This window comes from Cynoglossus semilaevis, chromosome 17 (assembly GCF_000523025.1).
Source record: "Cynoglossus semilaevis isolate Cse_v1.0 chromosome 17, Cse_v1.0, whole genome shotgun sequence".
Taxonomy (NCBI): Eukaryota; Metazoa; Chordata; class Actinopteri; order Pleuronectiformes; family Cynoglossidae; genus Cynoglossus; species Cynoglossus semilaevis.
The window spans coordinates 14851505-14876042 of record NC_024323.1 but is presented as its reverse complement, the minus strand read 5'-3'; the positions used below and the strand labels follow the sequence as shown (position 1 = coordinate 14876042).

General features: G+C 40.4%; 7 protein-coding genes across 10 annotated transcripts in view; 2 read left to right on the top strand and 5 right to left on the bottom strand.

Moving 5' to 3' along the window:
• Nucleotides 1-159: 159 nt before the first annotated feature.
• LOC103393583 (guanine nucleotide-binding protein G(I)/G(S)/G(O) subunit gamma-5) lies at nucleotides 160-2229 on the bottom strand. 2 transcript variants are annotated; one of them, XM_008330589.3, is made up of 3 exons: nucleotides 2056-2225; nucleotides 841-967; nucleotides 160-685 (listed from the first exon to the last, which is right to left on the bottom strand). In XM_008330589.3, exons 1-2 carry the CDS (start codon nucleotides 2146-2148, stop codon nucleotides 842-844), a joined length of 219 nt encoding a protein of 72 aa, XP_008328811.1. In that variant the 5' UTR covers nucleotides 2149-2225; the 3' UTR covers nucleotides 160-685; nucleotide 841. The 2 variants fall into 2 exon arrangements, with proteins under 2 accessions (XP_008328811.1, XP_008328812.1); XM_008330590.3 differs by lacking the exon at nucleotides 160-685 and adding an exon at nucleotides 726-738 and having other exon boundaries at nucleotides 2056-2229.
• A 564-nt stretch (nucleotides 2230-2793) lies between these two features.
• Nucleotides 2794-4783, top strand: clpp (caseinolytic mitochondrial matrix peptidase proteolytic subunit). The gene is made up of 7 exons (XM_008330591.3): nucleotides 2794-2936; nucleotides 3249-3350; nucleotides 3455-3526; nucleotides 3618-3714; nucleotides 3833-4020; nucleotides 4130-4235; nucleotides 4318-4783. Exons 1-7 carry the CDS (start codon nucleotides 2925-2927, stop codon nucleotides 4557-4559), a joined length of 819 nt encoding a protein of 272 aa, XP_008328813.1. The 5' UTR covers nucleotides 2794-2924; the 3' UTR covers nucleotides 4560-4783.
• A 71-nt stretch (nucleotides 4784-4854) lies between these two features.
• On the bottom strand, nucleotides 4855-9631 carry aldh3b1 (aldehyde dehydrogenase 3 family, member B1). Of its 2 annotated transcripts, none has more exons than XM_025064470.1 (10): nucleotides 9478-9631; nucleotides 8179-8348; nucleotides 7873-7983; nucleotides 7616-7736; nucleotides 7440-7525; nucleotides 7231-7312; nucleotides 6639-7031; nucleotides 5980-6146; nucleotides 5799-5898; nucleotides 4855-5467 (listed from the first exon to the last, which is right to left on the bottom strand). In XM_025064470.1, the coding sequence occupies exons 2-10, from the start codon at nucleotides 8338-8340 to the stop codon at nucleotides 5280-5282; spliced, it is 1410 nt and encodes a 469-aa protein (XP_024920238.1). In that variant the 5' UTR covers nucleotides 8341-8348; nucleotides 9478-9631; the 3' UTR covers nucleotides 4855-5279. The 2 variants fall into 2 exon arrangements, with proteins under 2 accessions (XP_024920238.1, XP_008328815.1); XM_008330593.3 differs by lacking the exon at nucleotides 9478-9631 and adding an exon at nucleotides 9068-9214.
• A 969-nt stretch (nucleotides 9632-10600) lies between these two features.
• On the bottom strand, nucleotides 10601-14741 carry LOC103393586 (serine/threonine-protein phosphatase 4 catalytic subunit B). Its single transcript, XM_008330595.3, has 9 exons — nucleotides 14545-14741; nucleotides 13768-14057; nucleotides 13484-13535; nucleotides 13348-13398; nucleotides 12839-12940; nucleotides 12558-12731; nucleotides 12060-12186; nucleotides 11772-11961; nucleotides 10601-11584 (listed from the first exon to the last, which is right to left on the bottom strand). Exons 2-9 carry the CDS (start codon nucleotides 13875-13877, stop codon nucleotides 11455-11457), a joined length of 936 nt encoding a protein of 311 aa, XP_008328817.1. The 5' UTR covers nucleotides 13878-14057; nucleotides 14545-14741; the 3' UTR covers nucleotides 10601-11454.
• A 303-nt stretch (nucleotides 14742-15044) lies between these two features.
• cln3 (CLN3 lysosomal/endosomal transmembrane protein, battenin) lies at nucleotides 15045-21045 on the bottom strand. 2 transcript variants are annotated; one of them, XM_008330596.3, is made up of 15 exons: nucleotides 20751-21045; nucleotides 20606-20642; nucleotides 19736-19835; nucleotides 19572-19646; nucleotides 19170-19249; nucleotides 18914-18999; nucleotides 17976-18048; nucleotides 17757-17900; nucleotides 17497-17672; nucleotides 17291-17349; nucleotides 17118-17186; nucleotides 16941-16996; nucleotides 16749-16842; nucleotides 16531-16671; nucleotides 15045-16206 (listed from the first exon to the last, which is right to left on the bottom strand). In XM_008330596.3, exons 1-15 carry the CDS (start codon nucleotides 20797-20799, stop codon nucleotides 16090-16092), a joined length of 1356 nt encoding a protein of 451 aa, XP_008328818.1. In that variant the 5' UTR covers nucleotides 20800-21045; the 3' UTR covers nucleotides 15045-16089. The 2 variants fall into 2 exon arrangements, with proteins under 2 accessions (XP_008328818.1, XP_008328819.1); XM_008330597.3 differs by having other exon boundaries at nucleotides 17533-17672.
• A 329-nt stretch (nucleotides 21046-21374) lies between these two features.
• Nucleotides 21375-23770, top strand: LOC103393588 (tryptase-2-like). Its single transcript, XM_008330599.3, has 5 exons — nucleotides 21375-21568; nucleotides 21722-21896; nucleotides 22094-22371; nucleotides 22513-22652; nucleotides 23020-23770. The coding sequence occupies exons 1-5, from the start codon at nucleotides 21430-21432 to the stop codon at nucleotides 23191-23193; spliced, it is 906 nt and encodes a 301-aa protein (XP_008328821.1). The 5' UTR covers nucleotides 21375-21429; the 3' UTR covers nucleotides 23194-23770.
• dus1l (dihydrouridine synthase 1-like (S. cerevisiae)) overlaps nucleotides 23444-24538 on the bottom strand; it is a 5700-nt gene continuing 4605 nt past the window's right edge. The window contains exon 13 of the mRNA XM_025064547.1: nucleotides 23444-23480. Within this exon, the coding sequence (XP_024920315.1) occupies nucleotides 23444-23480 (37 nt within the window). The remainder of the gene's footprint in view (nucleotides 23481-24538) is intronic.

Sequence of the window (24538 nt, the reverse complement as noted above, 5' to 3'; positions counted from 1 at the left end):
TTATTATTAATAATATTATTATTATTAATGTTGTTATTGAATGCATTAGATTAAATGCAAAGACCAGTATACTGCATTGTATGCAAAAATGTGACGTTATATGTATGTAAATTGCTGAGACACTAAGAGACAGAGAGCAACGACAAATAAAAGGTCATCTTTTGGTGAATAAAAAATTGAAAGTGTTTTAATTATCTAGACACATACGATTACTATGCTTTTTGGCACTGTACAATTTGCAAAGACATTTAAGCATAACTTCAATCAAGGGATGTGATTGAAAACTGCGGAAATTAGAAAACCTTGGAAATTAGAATCCTATTGGATGGTCTACTTATAAAGTAGGTTACAAAGTTGACAGGTACTGTAGAAAACCCCAAACTTTCGATTAAAAACACACAATAGTAGCATGACAAAAAAGTTGGAAAAATCATACAAGTTTCTAGAAAATAAAAGCAGAAGAGTTGAATAATGTAAAAGCCATACATTAAACCAACAGTTGATAAATACACAGAAACATACAGATTAAACCCAAAGAATAATTTCACTCCCTGCGTAGCTGCCCAGCGAAACACCATGTTTGTGTTTGCAAAGTCCTGACGTCTTTATCTCCATTGGCAGTGGGTCACATGACAGACATTCACATCACAGTGATCAGGCATCTGATTTTTCCCCCCTCGTTGTCCTGAAACATTAAAAAAAAAATTAGCTTCATGTTTGCTTTACCCCCTCGTTGTCCTGAAACAAAAAAAAATTAGCTTCATGTTTGCTTTAAGGCTTTTGGTGTTGTTCTAAAAAGACAACCCATTTATTGTGCAGCGGCACCAAAGACTCTCACACCTCAGAGTAGAACACATGACTTTGGAGGTCTGAATGGGTTATCACTGGAGGGCACACCAGTCAGGAGAGGATCTTTGTGGGCATTCTGCAAGCAGAAGGCCTTCAGCTCCGCAGCAGCCTGAGAAACCTGCGTTATGAACAAGACACGTTGACATAATGAATACAGTCACAGTATGATATGATGAGCACATGGTTACAGAACGATGAATGAATCTACCCAACACTATGCAAAGTTTGACCTTAGACATCATGATAACAATTCAAATACATCCACAACAAATATGGTAAATTACTATCCATCTGTCTATCAACTGTATCGAAGCAGAGAGTCCTGGGTTTGATTCCTGGAGGAACCACATGCTCGGTGCCTGCCAGGGGGCAGCCTTTTACAGCAGATCTGTTGTTCACACAAGAATTGGGATCAATATGGTTCAAATTATTATTATTGTTGTTATTATTATTATCATCTGTGAACTGAGTTAGGAGACCACAGCTATACCACACGTGCACATTCACGTGCACATTTCTTCTCACATTTTAAACTTGCCTGACTTTTGTTCTAAAAATAGTAACTTTCAGCCCAACAATCACAGCAGTCACACAGCAGCACAATCAACAAAGGCATCACTGTGCAGCAGCAGCAGCAGATGTAGCTGTAGCAGCAGCAGCAGCAGCAGCAGCAGGGAGGAGGAAGGTCACCATTTCACTGCACAGCAGGAAACGGGTGAAGTCTCTCCTGGGCTGGAGAGAAGTTCCTGTTACAGTTTGAGCCGGTTAAAAAATGACAGACTAACTCTGACAGACATGTTGTTTTATAAACACTGGCACAGACGAGGGAGTTTAAACTTTTACAAACTTTCCAAAAGTTTGGGTTTACAGACGATCTGTACAACGTCTCTCTCTCTCTCATACACACACGCACGCACACGCGCACACGCACACAAACTTGACAGGAATTACTTTCAGATACATGTAAAAACTCCATACATAAATATTTCGGGGTGCTACTTATACCGTTAATACGGTATTTTTCTATTGAGTTGAGCAGCAAGTTCTAGACACACATTACACATATTAACAGACGTGAATGCACTCGCACACAGTGACATTGAAGCCACGGTGGTTAATGTGTAAAGTCGACCGTGTGTGTAGTGTAGTGTAAAGCTTTTGTTTGTTTGTTTGTTTGTTTATTTGTTTGTTTGTTTGTGTGTTTACCTTGATCCTGTGGACACTGGCCTCCAGGCGAAGCTGCTTCACTGCCTTCTGGGCGACGACTAAACTACTGCTGGCGGTGCTGTTGTTTGACATGACTGAGACAGAAACACAGAGAGTCGCCCGGGCGTCAGACTTTAACGCTGCGTTCACTGTCAGGCTGCAATAACACACGCCTTCCGTCCTCATAACTTTCAAAATAAAAGACGCACGTGTGTCCGTTAAAAGCGGCTTCTAAATTTGTATAATACACTGACTGTGTTTGTTTTACCAAACAGTATGGTACAGCTCTGTTTAGTAGGTTTTAGTATTTTAAATACAGTTTATTGTTTACATGATGGCAATGGAAGTGTTAACACCCTGCTTTGTTGTGTATTTTAGTAAATTGTCTTGTATATGTGATGATAAATCGTTAGTTTTTATAATGACTGGAAAACTATGATATATATAATAGTACTATATATATATTGATATTTGATAGCAAAGTAAGTATTTGAATCATGATTTGTTTTAGTATATAATATATATTGATATGAGAAATTTACAAATCTCTTAAAAAGTTTTATTTTCAGAAAAGATATATTATTGTAGATTTTAACGTAACGTATTTGAATCCTGAATTCGTAAACACTGCAATGTTAAAAAAAAAACAACTCATGAAACATTGACTTAACCTACATAAAGCAACACGTCTAATACAGTGTTCTGTCACACTTACAGTATTACAAGTGGAGGTATTAGCTTTGTCTGTAGGGGGTACTGTTGAGTAAACTTGATGGTACTCACCGGAGAGAAGAAGAAAATAGCTTCCGGTTCAATTGTTCACTCACTCGGGGTCACAGTCGCTGAACAAACAGAGGAAAAACTTCAGTATGTTATTACATGTAAGTATAAATATATGTCATATAAATTTCGGCGTGTTTTATGGAGCCTAGATGTTGATGGTGACGTCACCGGCCGCTGTGGGAGCTGTTGTCCCGTGACTGCTTGTGTAACGTTGCTCGTGTATCTGTCAGCGTCACACTGTGACGTTAGTGAATGATGCAGACACTGCAGGCATCTTATGGGGTTTTTTTAAATTGCACATAGTTAGTTAACAGTAAATAAAGAATAAAAACCAAGAACAATGTTTTTACTATTTTTTTTTTTTTAGTCTGAAAATTAAGAAAGTCTTAATGTGTGTGTGTGTCTTTCAGAGAGTGTTACAGCTCGGTGGGTTAACACTGAAACACAGCAGATCCTTCCATCACAGTCCAGTATGGAAGAGTCCTCTTATACCTATAGTTGTGGAGCAGACGGTGAGTCAAATTAAATACATGGAATTAAAACCCTGGAGACCTAAAGAAAATGAGTCAAGGTTGCATCAGTGTGGCAAGAAAAATGATTTTCTCTTTTGTTCCAGGGAAGAGGAGAACGAGCGTATGACATCTATTCTCGCCTCCTGAGGGAAAGAATCATTTGTGTAATGGGTCCTGTGAGTAGAATCATTCTGTGTAACAGAGTTAACTTTTTGTTTTGCTCTTTTTCTGCAAACATGAATTATTTATCTCCCTGTTCCTGCTCAGATCGATGACTCTGTGGCCAGTCTCGTTATTGCTCAGCTGCTCTTCCTACAGTCAGAGAGCAACAACAAACCCATTCACATGTACATCAACAGTCCAGGTAAGAACAGCACTGTGATGTTGTTGTTGTTGTTGTTTCTGTTTCTCCTCATCCAAGTCTTTTTTATGGTTTGGTCACTCTCTCAGCCAATCGTATCTCTCCTCTGCTCTGACGTCAGGTGGTGTCGTGACAGCAGGTCTGGCCATTTACGACACCATGCAGTACATCCTCAATCCCATCTCCACCTGGTGCGTTGGCCAGGCAGCCAGCATGGGCAGCCTGCTCCTGGCAGCAGGAACGTCAGGAATGAGGCATTCACTGCCCAACGCCCGTATAATGGTCCACCAGCCTTCAGGAGGCGCCAGGGTACTGTCCTCCCTCCTTTTCTCTCTCTCCCTCTCTCTCTGTTTAACTTAAAGACAACTTAATCTGATCTGAAACGAAGCACAAACAAATGTCCTCGTGGTGTGTTCAGGGTCAGGCCACCGACATCGCCATCCAGGCTGAGGAGATCCTGAAACTGAAAAGACAGATCAATCACATCTATGCCAAGCACACAGGCCAGAAGCTGGAACTCATCGGTAGATTTACTATTTGATTTTATAAGTTGGATTCAGTTTTATCAGCTGAGATTTAACCAGAGTTTTCCTCTTCCTGCCACAGAGGGTGTAATGGAGAGGGATCGCTACATGAGTCCCATGGAGGCGCAGGACTTTGGTCTCATCGACCGGGTCCTGGTCCACCCACCCCAGGCAGGACAGGACGAACCAGAGCTGATACAGAAAGAGCCAGCAGCCACAGCAGCGGCAGCAGCAGCCGGTTCTTCTTCAGCTCCAGATTCTCCAGGACCTGATCAGACCCCTCCAGGCACCAACCCTCCGTCCTCATACAAACCTGAGCCATGAGAGCAAAGCTGCTGGGGTTATAGCACCACCTGGGGGACAATATCAGTTCCTGCCCATTCCAGGACACTGTTACAAAATCGGACTTAGTTAAACTGAAGTTGAACTGAGAGGACTTTGGTCTCCACTGGTTCATGAAGTGTAAATCCATGGTGTGATGAGTCCCGTCGACCATCAAGTAACATTTATTTGGATATTCTTCTTTGTAATAAAACAGTTTGACCACAGTTAGTGTTACTGTTTCATGTACTACTGCCCCCCTAAGGCCAAGTGGTAAAATGACCATGAAAAGAACAACTTAGAATAAAAATGTTATTTATTTAGATTTTAGTAAATGATATAAAAACTGGTCTGTTCAAATCAAGACAGTGGACCAGAAATACAAAAGACATTACAGTTAAAGCACTACACCAAGATTTGTGTGCAAGTTGAGCAAGTACGGTGTAACAATAAAAACCACTTTACAAAAAGGTTAACACTTAGTAGAAACACAGTAGAACCAAGTCTGAAACACAACGGATTTGAAATGACCTTCAGTGATGCCACAAGGTCACAGTGTCACAGAGATTGGCTGGTGAAAGATCAGGGTACGAGAGAAAAGTGACATTAGTTAACAGGTGAGTTAATACAAACCATCGACCCAACCACGGACTGTAACAGGTTAAAATAGATGATAGAATAAATAAAATAGAAGATAGAATTTTTTGTGTCCTCACACACACTTCACAAAATGTTGCAGCTGCTCTTGGGTGACGTCGTCCAGCGCAGCCAGCTCAGTTTGTTTTCGTCGTACGGGGGGTAACGCAAACTGTTGAGCCTCTCCAGGGCCCAGCCGCGCATCATGCACGCCCTCCGATGGCTGAACGTCTCAAAGCTCCAGCGACCGTGATAACTGCCTGAACCACTGACACCTACGGCCACAAAAAAACAAAAAAAATCAGACTGTTACATGCAGCAGATGTAAGCATAAAGATGTGTTTAACATCAGGCGGCGCGATTGAAGCTTCCGATGTGACACGATGAACTTTGCATCACAACATCCAATCGGCGAAGAGTTTATCCAACAAGCGAATGCGATTATCTAGCAGCGTGATACAAACATTTTAACTTTTTTTCCCGCCTCTATCGCATTTGTTGTGAACACCAGTAACACCAACTTCACTGCTCCTCTAATAAAAATCATGCTGCAGCAGTAGTGGTAGTTGGGGTCGGGGTGTGGGGGGGGGCGGGGGTCACACCTACCTACTCCTCCAAAGGGCAGAGTTGGTATTGCCATGTGGATGATCCCATCATTGGAGCAAAATCCTCCGCTGCTCGTCTCCTCCAGCACCTTTCTCACCACCTTGGAAGAAGAAGAAAAAAAAGTTTAGGAAAAAAAAAGAAACAAACTCGTGTGTGTGTGTAGAGGCCGCAGAGCTCTTACAGATGATTCGTCAGAGTAAACATAGAGAGCCAATGGCTTCTCTTTAGTGTTGACAAAGTCGATGCCTTCCTGGAGAGACTCGAAAGTCAGGATGGGCAGGACGGGGCCAAAGATCTCCTGATCCATCAACGAGTCGTCTGCTGTGATGTCCACAACGACTGTGGGAGCTGACAGAGAAAGAAAACAACACAATAAAAAAAAAGGCAACAGTACGAGTCAAATACACGCTTAAATTAATGGGGTTTAGTGAGTATTTAAATAAGTGAAACTCCCGAGCGTCAGTTGTCACGTGGCTTTGGGTTTTGATCTGATCTGAACAGATCTGGTCGATAACGTGTTCATAACTGAATTCTTCCGGGACTGAGGTTAGAAATACATGGCAGGTCTGTGATGATATCACTGGATGAGGACAAAGGCTGCACTCTGAGAACGAGGATAAGCTCAAAGGAATTCAGAGAATGCTGGTTGTTGGTTTTTTTTTCTTTCCAATAATCCAAAGTCTTCCACAAGTCGAATCACACGGAGACTGTGGACCAGCGTCAGAACCTTGGACCTCTGAATATTGGCAGTGATTGACAGCTAATTTAGTCTTTACTTGTTATTGTCCCATGTAGGAACTGGATTATTAAACCGTGATCTGCTCTGACGTCATCACCCACCGATGTACTTCTCCTCCTGGTTGCTCTCTCCTCCCACCACGATTTTGCCTTTGGAGCTCTTGAGCTGCTCCATCACTCTGTTCCAGTGTTTCAAGGTCACCATCCGGGTCAGGTCCGGAGTGGTTTGAGGGTCCTCCCCGTAGAACTTCTTCAGGGCTTCAATGATTGCTGGAACCAGAGCGTCCTGCGTGGCCCGCGAGCACAGCAGGTAGTCGGGGGCCACGCAGCTCTGACCAGAGTTGAAGAACTTGGCCCACACCAGGCGTTGAGCGGCCGCTTTGAAGTCCACTTTACCGTAGATGAAGGTCGGACACTTGCCCCCCAGCTCCAAGGTGACTGGTGTCAAGTGGACAGATGCTGCCTGCATGATGCTGCGGGCCACGGTTTGAGAACCTGAGAGAAAACAGAAAGGTCAGCATCAAGAGACAAATATTCCACAACAGTGAAGGACTGTTGACTACGAGACTACGAGCTTGGACATGAGGCTCACGTTAACCTCCAGGGGGCACAAAACTACCTGCTCTCAACCCACGCTCAGAGAAAGACAAACATGGACAGTGAGAAGAGCGTGACTCTTCATGGAGGTTCTCACCTGTGTAGAAAATGTGGTCGAACCGATTCTTTAGAAGAGCTTTGGTTTCCTCTGGTCCACCACGAATTACTGCGTAACACTCCTGGAAAATTAGGCCACATTGTTCACTTTAATCCATCTCACAAAAAAAAAAAAAAAAAAAAAAAAGGAAACTTGGGGGGTTTTACCTCGAAAAAAATTTTGGGGAAATGTCTGTGGGACGGTTTTACCTGCGACAGATATTTGGGGACAAGTTCTGCGATCAGACTTTCTGTGGCGGCGCTGACCTCTGAAGGTTTGATGATGACACAGTTTCCTACATCAACACATCAACGTGGTCAGATGTTGTGACTTGGGGAACCAGCGGTTTGCATCCAGTTACTGTGTTGGAGGAGATAAACCATACCTGCTGCGATGGCTCCGACCATGGGAATCAGGGTCAGGTTCACAGGGTAGTTCCACGCCCCGATTATTAACACAACTCCCAACGGCTCCCTCCGTACAAAACAGTCGTCTAGTTTTGTGGCCTGGACGTTGAAAGATTGACATTAATCAAGTATTTATTTCAACATCAAATCTTTAAAAAAAAATCTAATTGTATTCACAGCCATAAATTAAATTATACTAATGTTATTTTTGAACTGATTAAAATGTAGCACTCACCATGTTTTTGCCAACGTACTCTGGCTGCATCCAGGTTTTCAAGTTACTCAGGGCGTAGTGGGCTTCATTGAACAGAATGTCCATCTCAGACATGATGGCCTCAAATTTTGGCTGAAGAGTAACAAAGAGAAATTAATTACTTGATGTGGAATGTGTCATTAGAACAACATGTGATCCGTAAGATCTCTATTTATATTTAAATCTTTGATCTGGGAATATTTGTTCAATACAAATTTGTATAAGTAACTTCAACAGTGAGGGCAGTTTTTACATGTACAAGAGTTTAATATTTTAATATGTTTTTACCTTGTTTAGGTCTTTGTGCACAGCCTTCAGAAACAGCTCTTCATTGTCTCTAATCATGGAGATGAGGCTGTTCAGCTGTTCTCGACGAAACTGCTCCGGCTTGGAGATTCCTCTACGAAAACTTTCCCGTAATCTGTCGATGACCTGGATCTGTGTTTCCATCCTTAAACCTAGTGGAACACGAACAAAGCAGGAACGAATGACACTTTAAAGAAACAAATCAACTTTTTTATGAGTGCCGTCTGTGTAGACTTTGTGCACTTGATCGCAAGTACTACAGTATTTTGACATGGTACTAAATAAACTGATGTTGCTGTCACAATAATTAAGATTTAAGAAGAGGAAATCAAACAGAATCCTCACTAATTAGTGATGACGTCAGTGATCACTTTTGTCAAAGTAAGGGAAAAAAAATATTAGATCTAGTTTTCATCAACTCAATATGGAAAAAAAACATTACATTTAATGTGCATCAGTTATCAAGAAGTCGACTTCAATGACTTAAATCACGTTCACAGGTGACGTGATCACAGGTGACAACTTGTCTGTTGTGTACAGGTGTGCAAAACTACACGGAGCTCAGTCAAGGTCTAATGAGTTTCCTTTGTTTCGTGTGTATAAGGTACAGGTTTACATATCACACCGACGGAGTGACACGAGTTATTAAACTGATTAATTAGGTTTTCAACAAATAACAGGTGCATTATTGCTGCTAAATTAGCTAAAAAAAAAAAACCTGCTCTGAAATAACGCCTAGCTGCTAATGCTAACACATTTAAAGGCAAACCCTCCCACATATACAGGGTTAATTTAGGGTACCGTTTTACGCATTAAAAGGGAAAACATTATTGGAATATATTTATAGCCGAATTGAACATAATATATTTACACTTATTCCATGCGGCACTTCGGGATACGCGGTTCTTCCTGTTCGTGTCAGACGTACAGAAAAGACTAATTTTTGAGTTTTCTCGACGGAGACTAGTTTGAGCTGCGACAGTTTGGTGACTCGACGAATGGGCGACAGTCCACAATTTTCATACATAGGAAAACAGTGGCGAGTTCACCAGGAAACACATTGTGTCGTTATTGGCTCGTGTGATGCAAACACTGATTTGCAGCGGGAGCCTAGTTTAAAACGTATGACTGAACTTAAACATAAACGTCACCTGAGACTGAACGGATTTCAAAACGCCCGCGAATTCAGTGTTTTATACAGACGTACGACATCGTTGTATCCGTTCCTGAAGAGGAACGCGAATTAAAAGGCGAAACATGGCGATTGTCGCTTAGATTTACCTGATAAAAAGTTTGGTCGGTGAAGTCAGTAGTCTAAAAATGCAGAACCCCTGTCTGAAGAAGAAGTGTGTGTGACCAGGAGATACTCCTTCTGTTTCCGGTTGTCGCCTCTTTTATCTCTAACTACCGGTTCTCCCTGGGTATCTGGGAAATGACGGAACCGTGAGAAGGAGGAGGAGATGAGTGAAAAAAAAGGAGAGATGTATTTTCGGTTGTTCCTGAAAAACAACATAGCGAACAAGTTGGACCAGAGACGGTTTTGGTTTAGTGATAGTTGTTTGACTGTCACTGTCATGGTCTGTGGTTCAAGTTCAGAAGAGATGGATGTGAATGACATTCTGGGTTTCACTCCAACCTTGACGGTAAACGTTCAGCTTATCAGCCACAAAATCACAAAGAACAACAACAATAATAATAATAATTATAATAATAATAAAGTGAAACTTGTGACCAACACCAAAAAGACATGAGCAAGACAGAGGCAGGGGGCGGGGAATCATCTATAACTGGAGTGTCAAACGTATGGCTCGCGGGCCAAATTCTTGAAACAAATTTAAATAAAATAATAATAATTGCATATATTGACATCTAATTAGTTTGTATACAGCCCTGAACCAAAACGAGTTTGACACTTGTAATCTATAACAACAAAATAAAATAAATGAATCCAAAATGAGAATTAATTTAGTGAACCAAAACACACCTGTAATCTATAACAACAAAATAAAACAAATGAATCCAAAATGAGAATTAATTTAAGTTTGTCTGCTTTAGTGGAACCGAGACACAGACTTTATTCTGGTAATTTTCATATTTTTTTAGACATTTATCTTCCTCCACATATCTTACAGCAGAGGAGCAGGTTAAAAGAAAAACAAAAAACAAGCCAGAGGCAAATTAAATAATTGCCATATAATGTCTACGAGAACATTACGGCTGGTGATTTATCACAGTGAGTAAGAACACTTGTTCTCGTGGACTCACATGAACACACTCCACTTATCCAGACAGTCCATCACTCACGGCACTAGAAAGGCTTTGTGTGTGTGTTTGTGGTAGAACTGAGCTCAGATGAGAACAACGAACACATGAAGTGATGGATGAAGTCACACCTCAAAAAAAGTCAGCATTGATACAAAAACTTTATTTTCACAATATCAAAATTGATAGACCTACAGTGATTTGTAGAATAAAAGGAATCAAGAGAGAAAACAATGGTGAAATGTAGTGACTCCTGACCAGAGCCAATACACTGAATGGTATTTAATTGTGACGGTGGTGAACGGCACCACAGGGTATGTTAAATAGTGAAACATGAAAAAATGACAGTTAAAAAGAAAAAAATGACAGCAGGAAAAAAAAAAAGAAGACGGGCAGGGAATTGGTCATTTTCCATTCATTCCATTTCAACATTATTAAAAAAAACAAAAACAAAACATTGAAGGAATTTCTTCACGGGATAAAATTTTTGAAGGTTCCTGCCATCGCCATGAAAAAAAAAAACAAAACAAAAAAAAGCATCTGCTTCCAAATACTCCTACAACTAAACAAAGTTCACTGTGGAAATAAAACTACAGGTGTATATGTGGAGTACAGAGAGTGTCATATGTACAGAGAGTCCGAAAAATAAAGACAGCAGACGGAGAGGAGGAGGATGAGGTCAGAGGAAAAAAAAAAAAAAAAAAGAGAGACCACATTATAAATGTGAAAAAGAAGTGACAACAGTCATGGGCCCAGTTTCACCCTCCCCTAACACCTTTCACAGTGACTGTTCTGTCAGGCTTGGGCAGTGTGGCAAAAATCCAGCTCTTCAGGCTGAAGCTGTTTGAAACTCCAGACAAAAGGGCGTGGCAGCTTTGCGTGGAATTGCGGTTGAGTTCAGACTGACAAAACGGTCCAGCAGCAGGATGACGGAGCGTGGTGGGTGTGAAATGGTACCGGAGGTTTCAGCTCAACATGGCCGTCTGCTCGGAGACTTCACAGGAAGTAGTCAGCTACTGGCTTCTTGGAGGGAATACCCCTGGTTTCTTGTGGCGCTGCTTCAAATATGATGAATTCCCGTTGTAGATGCTCGTCCAGCTCCAAGATGGCTGCTACGTTTCCACATCTAATAATTCAAGGATGGGAAAAGAGGGAACACCAGGTAGGTTTCATATCAACAACTACTAATAGAAAAATATAAAACTAATATAACATTAAAGCTCTAAAATATGTTGTTGCGTAGATAAACCTATAAATTAAAGGGATTTTTTTGCTTTACGTTAAAGCTCTAAAATATGTTGTTGCGTACGTACCTGTAGCAGTAGTTTGGTGCCGACCACACGGTCAGTACCGTCTCATTGAAGTGCCACTTGTATCCTTCCATGACCAGTTGATGTGCTCGGCAGATCATGTGGATGTCATTGGCTGCGTTGAACTGGGCCACCACATCACTACCAAACAGGTAACCTGCTCCTCTGGGACTCACACCCCAACCTGTGGTGTCTACGAGCAGAGAGAAGAAAAACGGTCTGATTAAACTCTGAGGCACAAATGATGATTTATATACACACATACATATGTATACATGTGTTTCTCTATACCTTCAGGGTCCGACCACAAGAGGTCACACATGGGCCCGTCATGGGGCACCTCCTGTTTTCTGTCAATGGTTCTGATCTGGTCCAGTGTCTGAATGGAGGGAGACAAGCCACCGTGCACACAGAAGATCTGTGGGGAAAATCAGAGAGAGACTTTGTTATTTTAGGAGTGAATCAGGTGTTTTTACATTTCTTTTCAATCATTAAATAGATAAATTATAGTCAATTTAGAGTTGAATCCTTACGCACGTTTCTACACTATTGTGCCTTTGGCGACACTTAGAGGTGATGCTGGGGAACTGTTCTAATGTTAAAATATTAAGTAGAGTGATGTGCACATTAGAGCCTCAAGTATTAAGTTTAATTAAGTATATTATAACTCTTTACACACCCACGTGTTTGCTATTATACATGTAGATATTAAAGCAGATTTCACCGTACGCCATATTTCAGTAGAAAGTCTTTGAACATGAGGCCACAGGCCTGAAAAATACAACTCACCTTTCCATCAATAATAGCAGAGAGGGACAGGTAGTCGAAGATCTCAGTGCAGTATCTCCAGACGGTGACAGAGCCGTACTTGCGGAGGCACTCGTCGTAGAAGCCGTACACTTGGGTGATTTGCCGGGACTCGTGGTTTCCCCGAATCAAGGTTATCCTGTCTGGGTAACGCACCTTTAACAGCCCAACAACAACAACAAGATGAACAGTGAGGTAATTTGACATTTACTAAAACCTAAAACCATTTTAATCTGAAATCAATAGGATGTGAACTAATTCACCTTAAGAGCTAAAAGAAGTAGAAAAGTCTCCACACTGTAGAAGCCTCTGTCCACGAAGTCTCCCATAAAGAGATAATTTGTCTCAGGGACATCTCCACCAACCTGCAAGGAGGGAAAAAAAACTGAATGGACCTTACATAACAGGAATGCAGAAAAACATTTGTATTACAACACACACACACTGTACACTGTTCTGAAGCCCACCTGACTAAATGCTGCTAAACATAAATAACCCAAACTCAACCCAGAAACAAAAACCTATTTATTTTCTTAGATATTAACAGGAAACTATCACTCCAACATTATAACATTTGACAGCAGTCACATGTACTTTTCACAGGCTTTGTGGGTTTATGTGGTAAAATATGGGAATTTGTTTAACCACAATAAGAACACTGAATACATTTATTTTCTTAATATATTATTAAACATCTGAATGTACAACGCATCGTTGGAATATTACACACAAATATGAAGTATTTGTGAATATCATGGAAAAACAAACTTACTCTAAATAGCTCTTTCAGGTCATAAAACTGACCATGTATATCTCCACACACCTGTAAAAACCAAGAAAAACACAGTGATTAAATACATAAATATTACATCATATATATAACACTCAATCCACTGACTATTACTCACTGTGACAGGAGAGTCTACCCTCTGGACATTGCTTTCTTCTACCAGAATTTCTCTAAAAAAAAAAAAAAGTACATGCATTTTAAAATCACTTGCAGACTAATCTGTCCTAATTCAAGCAGCGAATCATATTGTAGATTTAGTTCCTGATAAAGACTTTACTGTTCTATACATTTAATTTTGGTGAGATTGAACTTCATAGGGGTTTAAGTCTTCTGGTAGAACAGTGGGTTGACAACAACAACAACTGTGCAAACAATGAATGTGTAGTAAAGGTGATGAACTACCTGGCTTTGGCACAGAGTGCTTTGACTTCATTCTCCTTAATGAGCTCGCAGCGTCTGAGCTGCTCTATTTGTCTGTCCAAGTCACTGATGTCCCCCATTGTCACACACATAGGGAGAGTTGATAACGAACTCTGCGCACACAAACAGACGCACACGCTCCTTTGCCTCGCAGCCTGGAGTTAAAGAAAACAACCGTTGTTTTCTTCAACAGGCAGAGGAACAGACAGCCTCAGTCACAAGTGCGGGGATCTTCAGCAGTGGTCCTGGCGATGCTCAGAATGACCCGCTATCTAGAAGTAAAAAGTGAACATTTCAGTCAGTTTAGCGCGAACTTATTTTAGGTACTTAAAAAAAGATTAATTAAAACTCATCATCCCCCGCTACATCAGGCGCGATATGGCATGGACTGGGTTTATATTAGCAGTAAGTGGCTGAGGAATGCGGGCCTATGGGCGTAGCTAAGGGGTTAGCGTGTTAGCTTACATCATCGCTAACGACGTCAGCAAACTAGAGATTCTTTGATAACTTATTCAACCATTCTGGTCGAAAAAAATGCCCTGAAAGTCAAAATATTATGATCGCCCAAACATTAAAGTGATTACAAGCGCCTACCGTTTATAGTTCTACATAAACCAAAAATAAATTTACGTCAAAAGTCTCAAAATTCAGAAGACATAGCGCCACTAGGCTAGTTTCAAGAGCTAATGCTAACGAGGCGCATTAGAACGATTAAACCGTCGATCGACAAATATACAAAACACATAAGTAAGTGGTTACCGTTAGAAGAGTGGATTGTAAGTAGGAAGGACAATCAATCAGAGGTAGGTTTCATTCCACGAAAAATGTTTTTTGTTTTTTTTTGTCGCTGTCGGCCGGCTCCTCTCAGCCCGGTCTTTGCCGGTTCGCTCGCTCAGTCGTGCTCATGAAACAGCAGCGACTTGACTGAGACTTCCGGTGTAGGGAACGCGCATTGAACAGGAAACAGGAGATTAAAAGTGAATGGAAGACAACTTTTAATGCTTTAAATTTCGTCACGTTTAGACGCAATATGTTAAAATTATCTTTGGTAATAGGTTTGTAATATTACGTAAGACACCGAATCTGAAAAACATTACGTAACTGTTTAAATGTCTTTAAAGTTGGTGGTAGGATTAGGGAAGTTGAGGCGTATCATAACGAGTTACTCACCCATAAGGTATATAAACAGCACCTTTTAAAGTATATTCACGTTAGTTTAAAAAGCAGACATTTGGATCTCAATAGAAAAAAAAACATTATTAAAGAGTGAACACTTCACATTTATATGATGGAATAGGAAATCCTTAAATCAACAGTAGTAGGTTATGAGTGTAGTAACTGAAATGGGAATGTCAGAAAATTGTACAGTAAATACAGAGTACAACCTGGAATTGTACAGACATTTTAGAACAGACAAGAAAAGTGCAAAACACAGTAAAAAAAAAAATTCTAACCATTATAGGTAAATAAACACAAGGTGTGTAAAAACACTATTAAGTTCTGTTATGTTCCTATTGTCAGCTCTTGGGTTCTCGTTGTTTACTTAAGTTACTTAAGTGTTCTGAATTGAATACTTTACACCCTGAAATTCTACTTTAAACAATTAAAAACAAAATAAAAGTTTTATGATAATATCTAGATTATGTTTTATGGCTAATGTTTTTTGCCTTAAAACAGAGGCTGATTTTATCAATAGTCACCACTGAGTCAGTTACAGGTTTTTACAATAAAACTTCTTTTTTTAAATAAATATATTAAAATCTTCAGTGGCCATTTTTGGATGTTTTAGTCTCGCAGTACAGATTTTAAAAAAATGTTTGCTTTCCTTACAGTCAGTTATGCAGCTATTATGTAAATAACAATAACGTGAACTTTATTGATTCCACATTGGAGAAATTGTTGACCTGGTGCAACAGGCTGCCCCCTGTTGGCGCCAAGTATGTGGTAACTTTCCTGATTTATTTATTTACTAATATTTAAGTTCACTTTACAGGATTTTTGAGTAATTCTTGCATTCAGAAAATAAAATAAATGTAAGGTAAAAGAGCCCTTTAAACCACAATCAAACCACAGAGTTATTATAATGATTATCCCTTAAAAAAAGTAAAACTTTAAGGTAAAGTAAATCTTCTTAAATAGAAAAAGAAAACCTTCCCAGCAGCCAACACCGTTACTCTGAAAAAAGCCTGAGTTTGTATCATATGTACCAGATAAGCCCTCAGTTATTTGTAATCTTAGGAACAATAACTGTGTGAACACACACACACACACATACAAACTTTATGTTGTTTCGTGGTCAGCGTGTCACAGGGAGCAGAAGTATCTGTGGGCGGGGAACGAAGCCAGTGCAGCCACAGCGATGCCCAGACTGTCGGCCACACTGGCAGCAGCCATGGCGAACTCTCTGTGTCGGTCTTCACTCTGCAGAACACACACACACACACACACACACACACATGCAGAGCTGTTATCAGTGTGAAGGATTTTCTGTAAAAAAGAAACAATACAATCCTAACAATCCTCTTTTTGAAGCTGTTAAAACCATTCTGGGTAGAAATGTAAAACAAAAGACCCACTAGGTGGCAGTAATGCAACTCAAAGAATATAGAGTAGATTAGAATTCAAAAATAAAAATGGCCAAACATTGACCAATGGTCATCAAAAAACAATCCACTCTGTTAGGCCAATGAGTCAGTTCACCCCCACTTCACTAAAAACTGACCACGTGACCAATATAAGCCCCACCTCCTTGCTGATGAAGTAAAAAGCATTGACGTATGCGGCACCGCCCAGAAGACCCTCGTAGAGGACGATCGCAAACACCAGCCAGGCACTCGGCAGGAACAGGAAACGCACCGCAAACAGCAGCAGGATCGCATTCACCAGCTGCGGAGGTCAGAGGTCACATGTGAATGATGTAATGATTTTGTATCTTCTTACAGCCCTGGGACTGAGTGTCTGACCTGTAACCCCGACAGGACCCAGAGTTTTCTGATCTTCACGCAGCACAGTGAGGACCGAGACAGCAGGACGCCAACCTGGTACAGAGTTTGATACCTGGACAGAGACGAGGCAGAACAACAGACCAAAGATGGAGTCTCCCTCCCCCAAAAAAAACCAAAACAGTAAATAACCTTCCACTGAGATGAACTCACCAGCGGTACTGCTCTGAATGGGACAGGAAGAAGTTGGGGAAATACAGGAGCTCCATCTGAGGGAGGAAACATCAACACTGCATTTTTACTTTTAACCAAATGATCACCTGGTGTTATTGATGCAGGATATATTTTAGTCTCAACTGTTACTCTTTAAGTCCTAAATCACCCACTCACCAGGCCCTGGTTGATGAAGTATTCAGCAAAGTAGACCAGACTCAGTGGAATGGTGAACTTCAGTAAACCCTGCCGTTGAAAAGAGAGTCACGCTGTAAACAACAACAACAACAACAACAACAAACACACACATGTTGTTGGAGACATGGCGACGCAACGACAGCTTCACTCACTCTGATGACGACCAGCTTCTCTGAGAAGGTGAGCGGTCCAGAGCTGATGACCTCTGACCCTTTGAGAGAGAAAAACAGTCAGTTACAACTGCTCTCCTCTGGGAGGTGCTACAGGAGCATTTCTGTCATTCTAATCAACAGCAGAGGCTGATCTTATGATTTGTCAAACCAGATAATCCTGTTACTGCTGGGGTTTTATTTCTAACCTGACGGCACAAACTCGGCTCTTGTAAATTGTGCACCTGGGTGTGCTTTGTCCCATTCCTCCTGTTCTGATTGGTCCATCAGCCCCTGGCGCTCCTCGGATGTCACAGCTGTATACTCCCTTTCTCGGCTTCTCCACTGAGGTAACGACGGTGGAGCAGCCAACAGGAAGAAGTAACTGGTGATGGAAACAGATGGAGAGGTGACGGAAATGAAAACCCAAACTCTGTGGTCGACCAGTGACTCCAGTTGGAACTCTTACCTCACCAACATCGCAACTGGTACCACCAGCATTATGAGCAGGGTGACCCGGGGTGACAGGCCCACCTGGGTGAGGCCCGAGTACAGGAACGATCCAGCCACACCGGCACCTCCAGTCCCCGAGGACCAACCTCCCACCATGTCTCTGAGAGCGGAAAAAAAACAACATCTGAGCCTGAAAACTAGAGTCGAGTCTGGAACAGGAAGTCTGAGAGTTTACCTGGAGAAGAAGACGGTGAGAGACAGGAAGGACAATTCTCCCAGTCCTGAGCTGATACTGGCAGAGATCACTCCTGCAGGAACACAGTCACAGACCATCAGGTTAAAGGGGACACTGTTAATAGAGTGATTACATGAGCTTAAACTAAAAATGTATTATAAAAATTGTTTTTATATACAGTATATATTTTCATATCCCAGTGTATTATCATCACTAGAGATATTTACAAAAGAAATGTAACTATTAGAATTTAAGAAAAATCTAAAAAATATTTTTTTTAAAAAAAATCTAAATAAAATCTTCAAGGTCAGCTTAATTGTGACACACATTTTTATTTTTTTTTTAAAATCTAAATAAAATCTAAAAAAGTCAGCTTAATTGTGACACACATTTTTAAATAAACATGAACCCAACCACATATGTTGCAGATCTGAGACAAAAAATATTTTATATTTTAAGTAAAAAGTCAGAAGTTTAAATGTGACACACACACACACGGTATGATTAAAATCAATGATTAAATTTTTCTGTTGAAAACCAAATTGGGTGACAGGAAGTGAAACCCAAAGATTAGAAACCACAGTTTGGTTCAGTCTGTGCTGCAGGTTTTACTCTAACTCTGTTCACATCTGGTGTGAACATCCGTCAACAGAACGTCTTTCGAATATGAAGTCCCTCCATGTGCCGTGAATGGATCCTCACAAATAATTAGTAAAACAAAAAAACAACAACAATAACAACAATGTTCAGGGTTGATTTTGAAGCGGCGTGTGTTTGTTTGTGCGTGTTTAACTGATGGAACAGAAAAGCTGTCAGTTCTCAGCTGCGGGGCCAACACCAGTGTCAGCACCGGTACAATTCAAATACTCATACACAAATACATGTCAGGTACTGATTGATTTATAAAATATATGCTTTAAAAAAAAAAATTTGTTTACCTATGATGCTGAACCAAACCGCTGTGGAGAAGGAAACCAGGAGGAAACTCATCATCCCCATGACAACGCAGAATAACACACGGAAGCTAAAAAGGGAATAAAGATGGACAAAGTAGAAACAGTATTTCATGTAGAAGTATCAAGTACAACACCAGCCCTCAAGTACTGCACTTTGGTATTATATATATTTATATTATATCTTTATATACACTGCATAGGAATATTATTGTTATTATTATTATTAATATATTCTTACCCATAAGGCATTTTGTGGATAAAAAAAGGAGCAAAGATCTTGAGGACGAGTGTTGGTAAGATGTCGGCGACCAGTACAGCCTGAAAAGAAACGATAACGTAATAGATTGTTAACGGGAAAAAGGAGGAAAATACACAGAATAGACTAGAACAGAGTAGAATGGACTAGAACAGAGTAGAATGGACTAGAACACAGTAGCACTTTTTGCTTCAACTGTTGCTTTTGAATTCATAAAAAGTCAGATTTCCTTGGACTGAACATAAACTATAAATCTATTCTTCTGTTTAAATGTAAAATAAATGTTAATGTAAATGAACAGTCAGTTTTTTACAAGACAGTTGGATTCCTCAGTTTCAGTCTGACTAAAACTATTCCTCAGACTAATAACACCTCATCATTTACCGCGGTGGAGATTGGGTTGCAGTCATAACGGCTGCTGTTGCTGCTGTTCCACCCCACAGACACTTCAGCTGACGACTATAATTAAACAGAAACACAAAAACATGGGTCAATCATTTCCTTCCTGGCATAAAAAATACTTTTAATTTAAATGTTGCCTTTCGTACAGTCTGTGTGGCATTTTGTTGTGACTCTTGTTTCTTCAGAATGTCATGGGCAGCACTGAGCATCACCACGTAAGAAAAGTTGTTGCACAATCCCAGGATCCTGAAGAGATTATCAGAAGAGAGAGAAGACGACACGCAGAGCATCAATAATCTGTAACCACAGAACAAACTCAGAAAAAAAAACAAGGTGGCGATCTGCAGATTAAAATCTGCTGCATGTCAGCACACTCAAATAATAAAACTACCTCCCTGCCCCCCATTTCCTTTGTGTTAATATATAGAGTACATATAAAACAATTTCTATTCGTTTAGATTTTTTATTAATACAATTTCTGCAATTAAAAAAAACTTATTTTGTTGAACAGTTTACTCTCCTTCAACACTGGATACTTTATTCTGCATTTGTGTAATCTGAACTAATGTCAACAAGGTAAAGCCTTGTTGACACAAATTTAAATACAAGTTTTACTAGTTACATCTTCCAAAATCAACTCGATGAAAAACTGACATTCTGTACATTTTCCAGTTTTCAAAGAAGGTGTTCTGTGTGGAATTTAATTTTCATTCCCTAAAACAATCGCCTTGAACAACAAAAACATTTATAAAACAAATTCTCAAGTCTTAATGTTCGACAAGGGGTTAACTGAGTATTACTGGATTCGCTCCTTTCTGCTCCTTTAAACAATGACCTTTTTTAATTTGCAGTTTTGTGTCAGTCAGCTGACCATATAAACAGAGCAGACGGGAAGCTGCGGTCTTCAACAGCCTGACATTTAACATTTGTGTCTTTTGATGCAACAGAAACTAAAAGGAATTCTGTTGCAGATACACACATATATGAAATATCCATTTAAACCACGGTAGTCTTACCAGAACGCAGACCAGTTTCGCCATCGCGTATACCGTCCTAAGTATATGAAATAAACACAACACTCAGGGTTTTATATGATTAAATGCCATAATAATTATATCTATTTATGAAAATATACATTGAATTCACAGAGTCCACACTCACCGACAGGAAGCTGAGCTGGATCTGCGTTGACGCTTCCAGTCTGCTCCATGTTTGTTGTCGATCCCTGGACTCACAGCAAAATGATGCGGCGCCTTTGGGCTAACAGTTAGCACCAGCGGGCTAACGGTCGACACACGTCGATAATGAAATATAAAGTGACATTTGTAACAAAATGACCAATTGGTGTCCAAACCTAAAGAGGGTCGCCTTTCTTAAACTTTTAGAAAACTCATATCTCGATCGTTTCAACTAGAAAACGTCACAAGACGCGGCGTGTGTCACAAAAATAAACACTGACAGAAACAAAAACGAATAAAATTCCAAAGTTTGATTCCGCTTTCGGTGGTAGCGTTAGCTTATACCTCATCATCATGGCGTTCTTTATAATAACAATAACATTCACATTATTATAATTATTGTTATTATTATTGATTAGTCATAAATTATCTGTTTTAACTGCTGTATAAAATATAGTTTTTTTAAACAGCAAGTTTAAATATCAATAAGATTTCAAATAAATCTCACAAACAAAAGGTGGGATTTATAGAGGATTAATAGACTGAAATAGTTTTTTTTAATGGTTCATAATTAGTGATGACACGTGTTTATCAGTTCAGAGTATTTGAGGGAACGTAGTTGCTGCCGTAGCTGAAGAGGAAATCAGATATGACTGATAACCATGACGTCAATAAGGTGTCACTCTCACACCGCTGTGCCACAGCATCACTCCGACTCTGATTCTGACTCCGACTCTGACTCTGAGATGGCCGTCAACAAACTCCTCAGTGTGGCGCTGCTGCTGATCTGCCACACAAGAGGTGAGCCGGGAGTGACGGGTCTCAGCATCACAACAACAGTTTATTTTTGTTCATCCCTGCAGGACTAACCTAAAGTTTACTTAATGTCCTTATTTTGTTTTAATTTAATACCCAAATATATTTTTAAAAACTATTCTACTGTCCGTTTTTCAGCACTGTTTGGAGATAAAGTCAGGGGGTTCGTCGTCGGGGGTCAGGACGCACCGACCGGCAGTTGGCCCTGGATGGTCCACTTCAACATCACTTCCGATGGGCGCCACACGTGGCGCTGTGGCGGCACTATCCTCGACAACTATTGGATACTGACTGCAGCTCACTGCTGGGACAGGTGAGGACACTGTGTTTCATTATTCCGACAGTTTCCTGTTTCGGCATTCTGGTGATGAATTTCGAAATGATCGTGTGATTTTCAAAATTTATTTGAATATATTTATGTCCAACTGCATTATATCATATTTTTTTTTACATTGTATTTGATATTTATGTCCAACTGCATTATATCATTAAATACTTTTTTTTTTTCAGAAAACTCAAGCCTTATTTGCCTATGTCCGTGGCCTGGTTTGGCACAAACCAACTTCAGGAGGAGAACGTCCATCGCATGGGCGTGTACATGGTGGTAACTCACTCCAGATATCAGGCAGTGGACAAAGGCTTCATCAACGACATCGCCCTGGTGAAGCTGCAGGGCAAGATGAACTTTTCACAGTTCGTCCATCCCGTCAGTCTTCCTTGTGTGGACCACGTCTTCACATCATCCTCCGAGTGTTGGCTCACCGGCTGGGGTAACATCGGGAACAACGGTGAGCTGTATATTTGAATACAGGACGACAAAATAAAACACTTAAATGTTGAATTTGAACCAATAGACAGACAGACTTTTCTTAGTTCTCCTAATTTTACATTAATGTTCCACCTCCACCTCCTCCTCCTCCTCTGCTCAGTTCCACTGCCGGATCCAGAGGTTCTCCAGCAGGTGAAGATTCCCATCATCCCTCATAGAGTGTGTGAGAAGCACCACCCTGGTCTGACCCCCCAACAGCTGTGTGCCGGAGACATGGCCGGAGGGAAGGACGCCTGTGAGGTGAGTTCCTCGGTTTAATCTGGTCAAATTATAATCTGTGTGGGGGCAACATTGCCCCCCCCCCCTCCGCTGATGGTCGGCCGTAATCAGCCAGACGAAGTTAATTAATCAAAGTCTAAAGAAAGTTGGGTTTTTTTGTTATTCTGTACCTTGTTCTAGACCAGGTTTGTCAAACATATGGCCCACGGGTCAAAACTGGTCCGCTTGGGGTTTCAATCAGGCCCACTTGATGCATTTTGAAGAAAAAAATATGAGACAAACAGGCCCACTAGATGAATTTTGAAGAAAAAAATATGAGACAAACACTCCATGTTTAAGAAATGTTCCAGACCTTTAGGAGTGTGTGTTTGTGCTCCGACCTCCACAGGGGGACTACGGTGGTCCTCTGATGTGTCATGGTGACGCAGGGTTCGTGCAGGTGGGCATCACCAGCTCCGGTGGTTGTGGTCTTCCAGGTCAGGTTGGTATCTACACCAAAGTGTCCAGGTATCTGACCTTCATCAACGACTACGTCCCCCCGCGACGAAAGAATCGCTGCTGATTCTGGAGCCGTTCAAACACTGCTATTGGCTAATGTGCTGATGACATCACGGCGAGTTACAGTGTTTGCATTTAACTCCTCTGAGAGTCTGTGTCAGAGAATCTCTTTATATCCTGAAGCATTTACTTAAAGGCACAGTTCAGAGTTTTTCACTTATTTTGAATAAAGTTCACAAAACAACAGAGTTCACAGTGTGCGTCCTGATATGCAACAACGCAGTGGTTAGCGCTATTGCCTTACAGCAAGAATATCACAGATTGAAGTCACAGATGTAACTGACGGTCTCACTGGAGGCACGTTCACGCTCAGGTGAACACAGGTGTGAATGTGAGTGTGAATGGTCGTTTGTTTCCGTATCTGACCCTTGCTGCTGTTACTTGACCTTGGAACGCTGAGTGAGTGGTTTAAAAAACACCAGACTATAAATGTTTTCTAAACCGTTTATTTCATCCCACACCAGGTAGTTAGAAAACCTTTTTAAAAAAAATGACCTTTTTTTTTAGTTCTCATTTCTTTAGTTTAGAAAATGAGACCAAGCAGTTAAAACTCTGTGCTGAGCAGAAGTTGATGGTAAAAATGGTCATAAAAATAAATACGAATCCCAAAGACCTTTTTTTCGAACCCTTGACGTCTGTCGTCAGTGATCCTGTCAGAACAGGAAGTTATTTCATAAGAAGGCACAAAACAGTCGACGCACGAGAGACAACGTTCAAACACAGTCCATTTCAAAACTAAAAAATAAAACTAAAAACAGACAAAACACTGTAAAAATAACAAAGTAAACATCAGCAAAACAAAACATTTTAGGTTTTGACCAGGTTTTCTTAAACTGCTAAAAAAATTTTTTTTTAAATAAAAACACAACGATGTCAGTTGTTCATTAACTTTTCCTATTTTTGTTTTCTTTATGTTGAAGGTGTTTCTTCATTGGTTGGAGTTACTGAGTCATTCTATAAAATGTTCAATATTTTAAGACTTTTTTCTCGTGTAGTGTAGTTTCTGAAATGAGAGATTAAATACCAAATCATGTTTTTGCTGCCACTACAAATCCCATTATTTCAACTGAATTATCTGAACAAACTCATATCAGCTGCAAAATATATATAAAAAAGTTTTAGAAAAAATATGGTTTACATTTCCAATGGTTCAAAACCAAAACATTTAAATTTGGCATTTTTTCATTGTTTCTGTTTTTGATATAAACATTTACTGAACTCAAACTTTGAAGAATCCTGACCTGATGAACTTATCATCCACCTGCGATTTTCACGTTAAAACAACAAACATGACAGTTTGAACAGTGCCTTCCTGGAGAACAGTGATCTGAGAGGTTATTTAGCAGCTG

Coding starts and splice junctions, on each gene's coding strand:
- LOC103393583 (XM_008330590.3), bottom strand. CDS start 2,148: ATGTCAAACAACAGCACCGCCAGCAGTAGTTTAGTCGTCGCCCAGAAG. Junction 968..2,055: donor CCAGTGTCCACAGGATCAAG/GTAAACACACAA, acceptor TTCATAACGCAG/GTTTCTCAGGCTGCTGCGGA.
- clpp (XM_008330591.3), top strand. Junction 3,351..3,454: donor CTATAGTTGTGGAGCAGACG/GTGAGTCAAATT, acceptor CTTTTGTTCCAG/GGAAGAGGAGAACGAGCGTA. Junction 4,021..4,129: donor AGCCTTCAGGAGGCGCCAGG/GTACTGTCCTCC, acceptor TGGTGTGTTCAG/GGTCAGGCCACCGACATCGC.
- aldh3b1 (XM_025064470.1), bottom strand. CDS start 8,340: ATGGAAACACAGATCCAGGTCATCGACAGATTACGGGAAAGTTTTCGT. Junction 7,526..7,615: donor GGTCGGAGCCATCGCAGCAG/GTATGGTTTATC, acceptor GTGTTGATGTAG/GAAACTGTGTCATCATCAAA. Junction 6,147..6,638: donor CCAGGAGGAGAAGTACATCG/GTGGGTGATGAC, acceptor TTTCTCTGTCAG/CTCCCACAGTCGTTGTGGAC.
- LOC103393586 (XM_008330595.3), bottom strand. CDS start 13,877: ATGTGTGTGACAATGGGGGACATCAGTGACTTGGACAGACAAATAGAG. Junction 12,941..13,347: donor ACCTGAAAGAGCTATTTAGA/GTAAGTTTGTTT, acceptor CCCTCCTTGCAG/GTTGGTGGAGATGTCCCTGA. Junction 12,732..12,838: donor TACTTCTTTTAGCTCTTAAG/GTGAATTAGTTC, acceptor GGGCTGTTAAAG/GTGCGTTACCCAGACAGGAT.
- cln3 (XM_008330596.3), bottom strand. CDS start 20,799: ATGGAGCAGACTGGAAGCGTCAACGCAGATCCAGCTCAGCTTCCTGTC. Junction 17,350..17,496: donor AGCCGAGTTTGTGCCGTCAG/GTTAGAAATAAA, acceptor TCTCTCTCAAAG/GGTCAGAGGTCATCAGCTCT. Junction 16,997..17,117: donor ACTTCATCAACCAGGGCCTG/GTGAGTGGGTGA, acceptor TTCCTCCCTCAG/ATGGAGCTCCTGTATTTCCC.
- LOC103393588 (XM_008330599.3), top strand. CDS start 21,430: ATGACGTCAATAAGGTGTCACTCTCACACCGCTGTGCCACAGCATCAC. Junction 21,897..22,093: donor GCAGCTCACTGCTGGGACAG/GTGAGGACACTG, acceptor TTTTTTTTTCAG/AAAACTCAAGCCTTATTTGC. Junction 22,372..22,512: donor GGGTAACATCGGGAACAACG/GTGAGCTGTATA, acceptor TCCTCTGCTCAG/TTCCACTGCCGGATCCAGAG.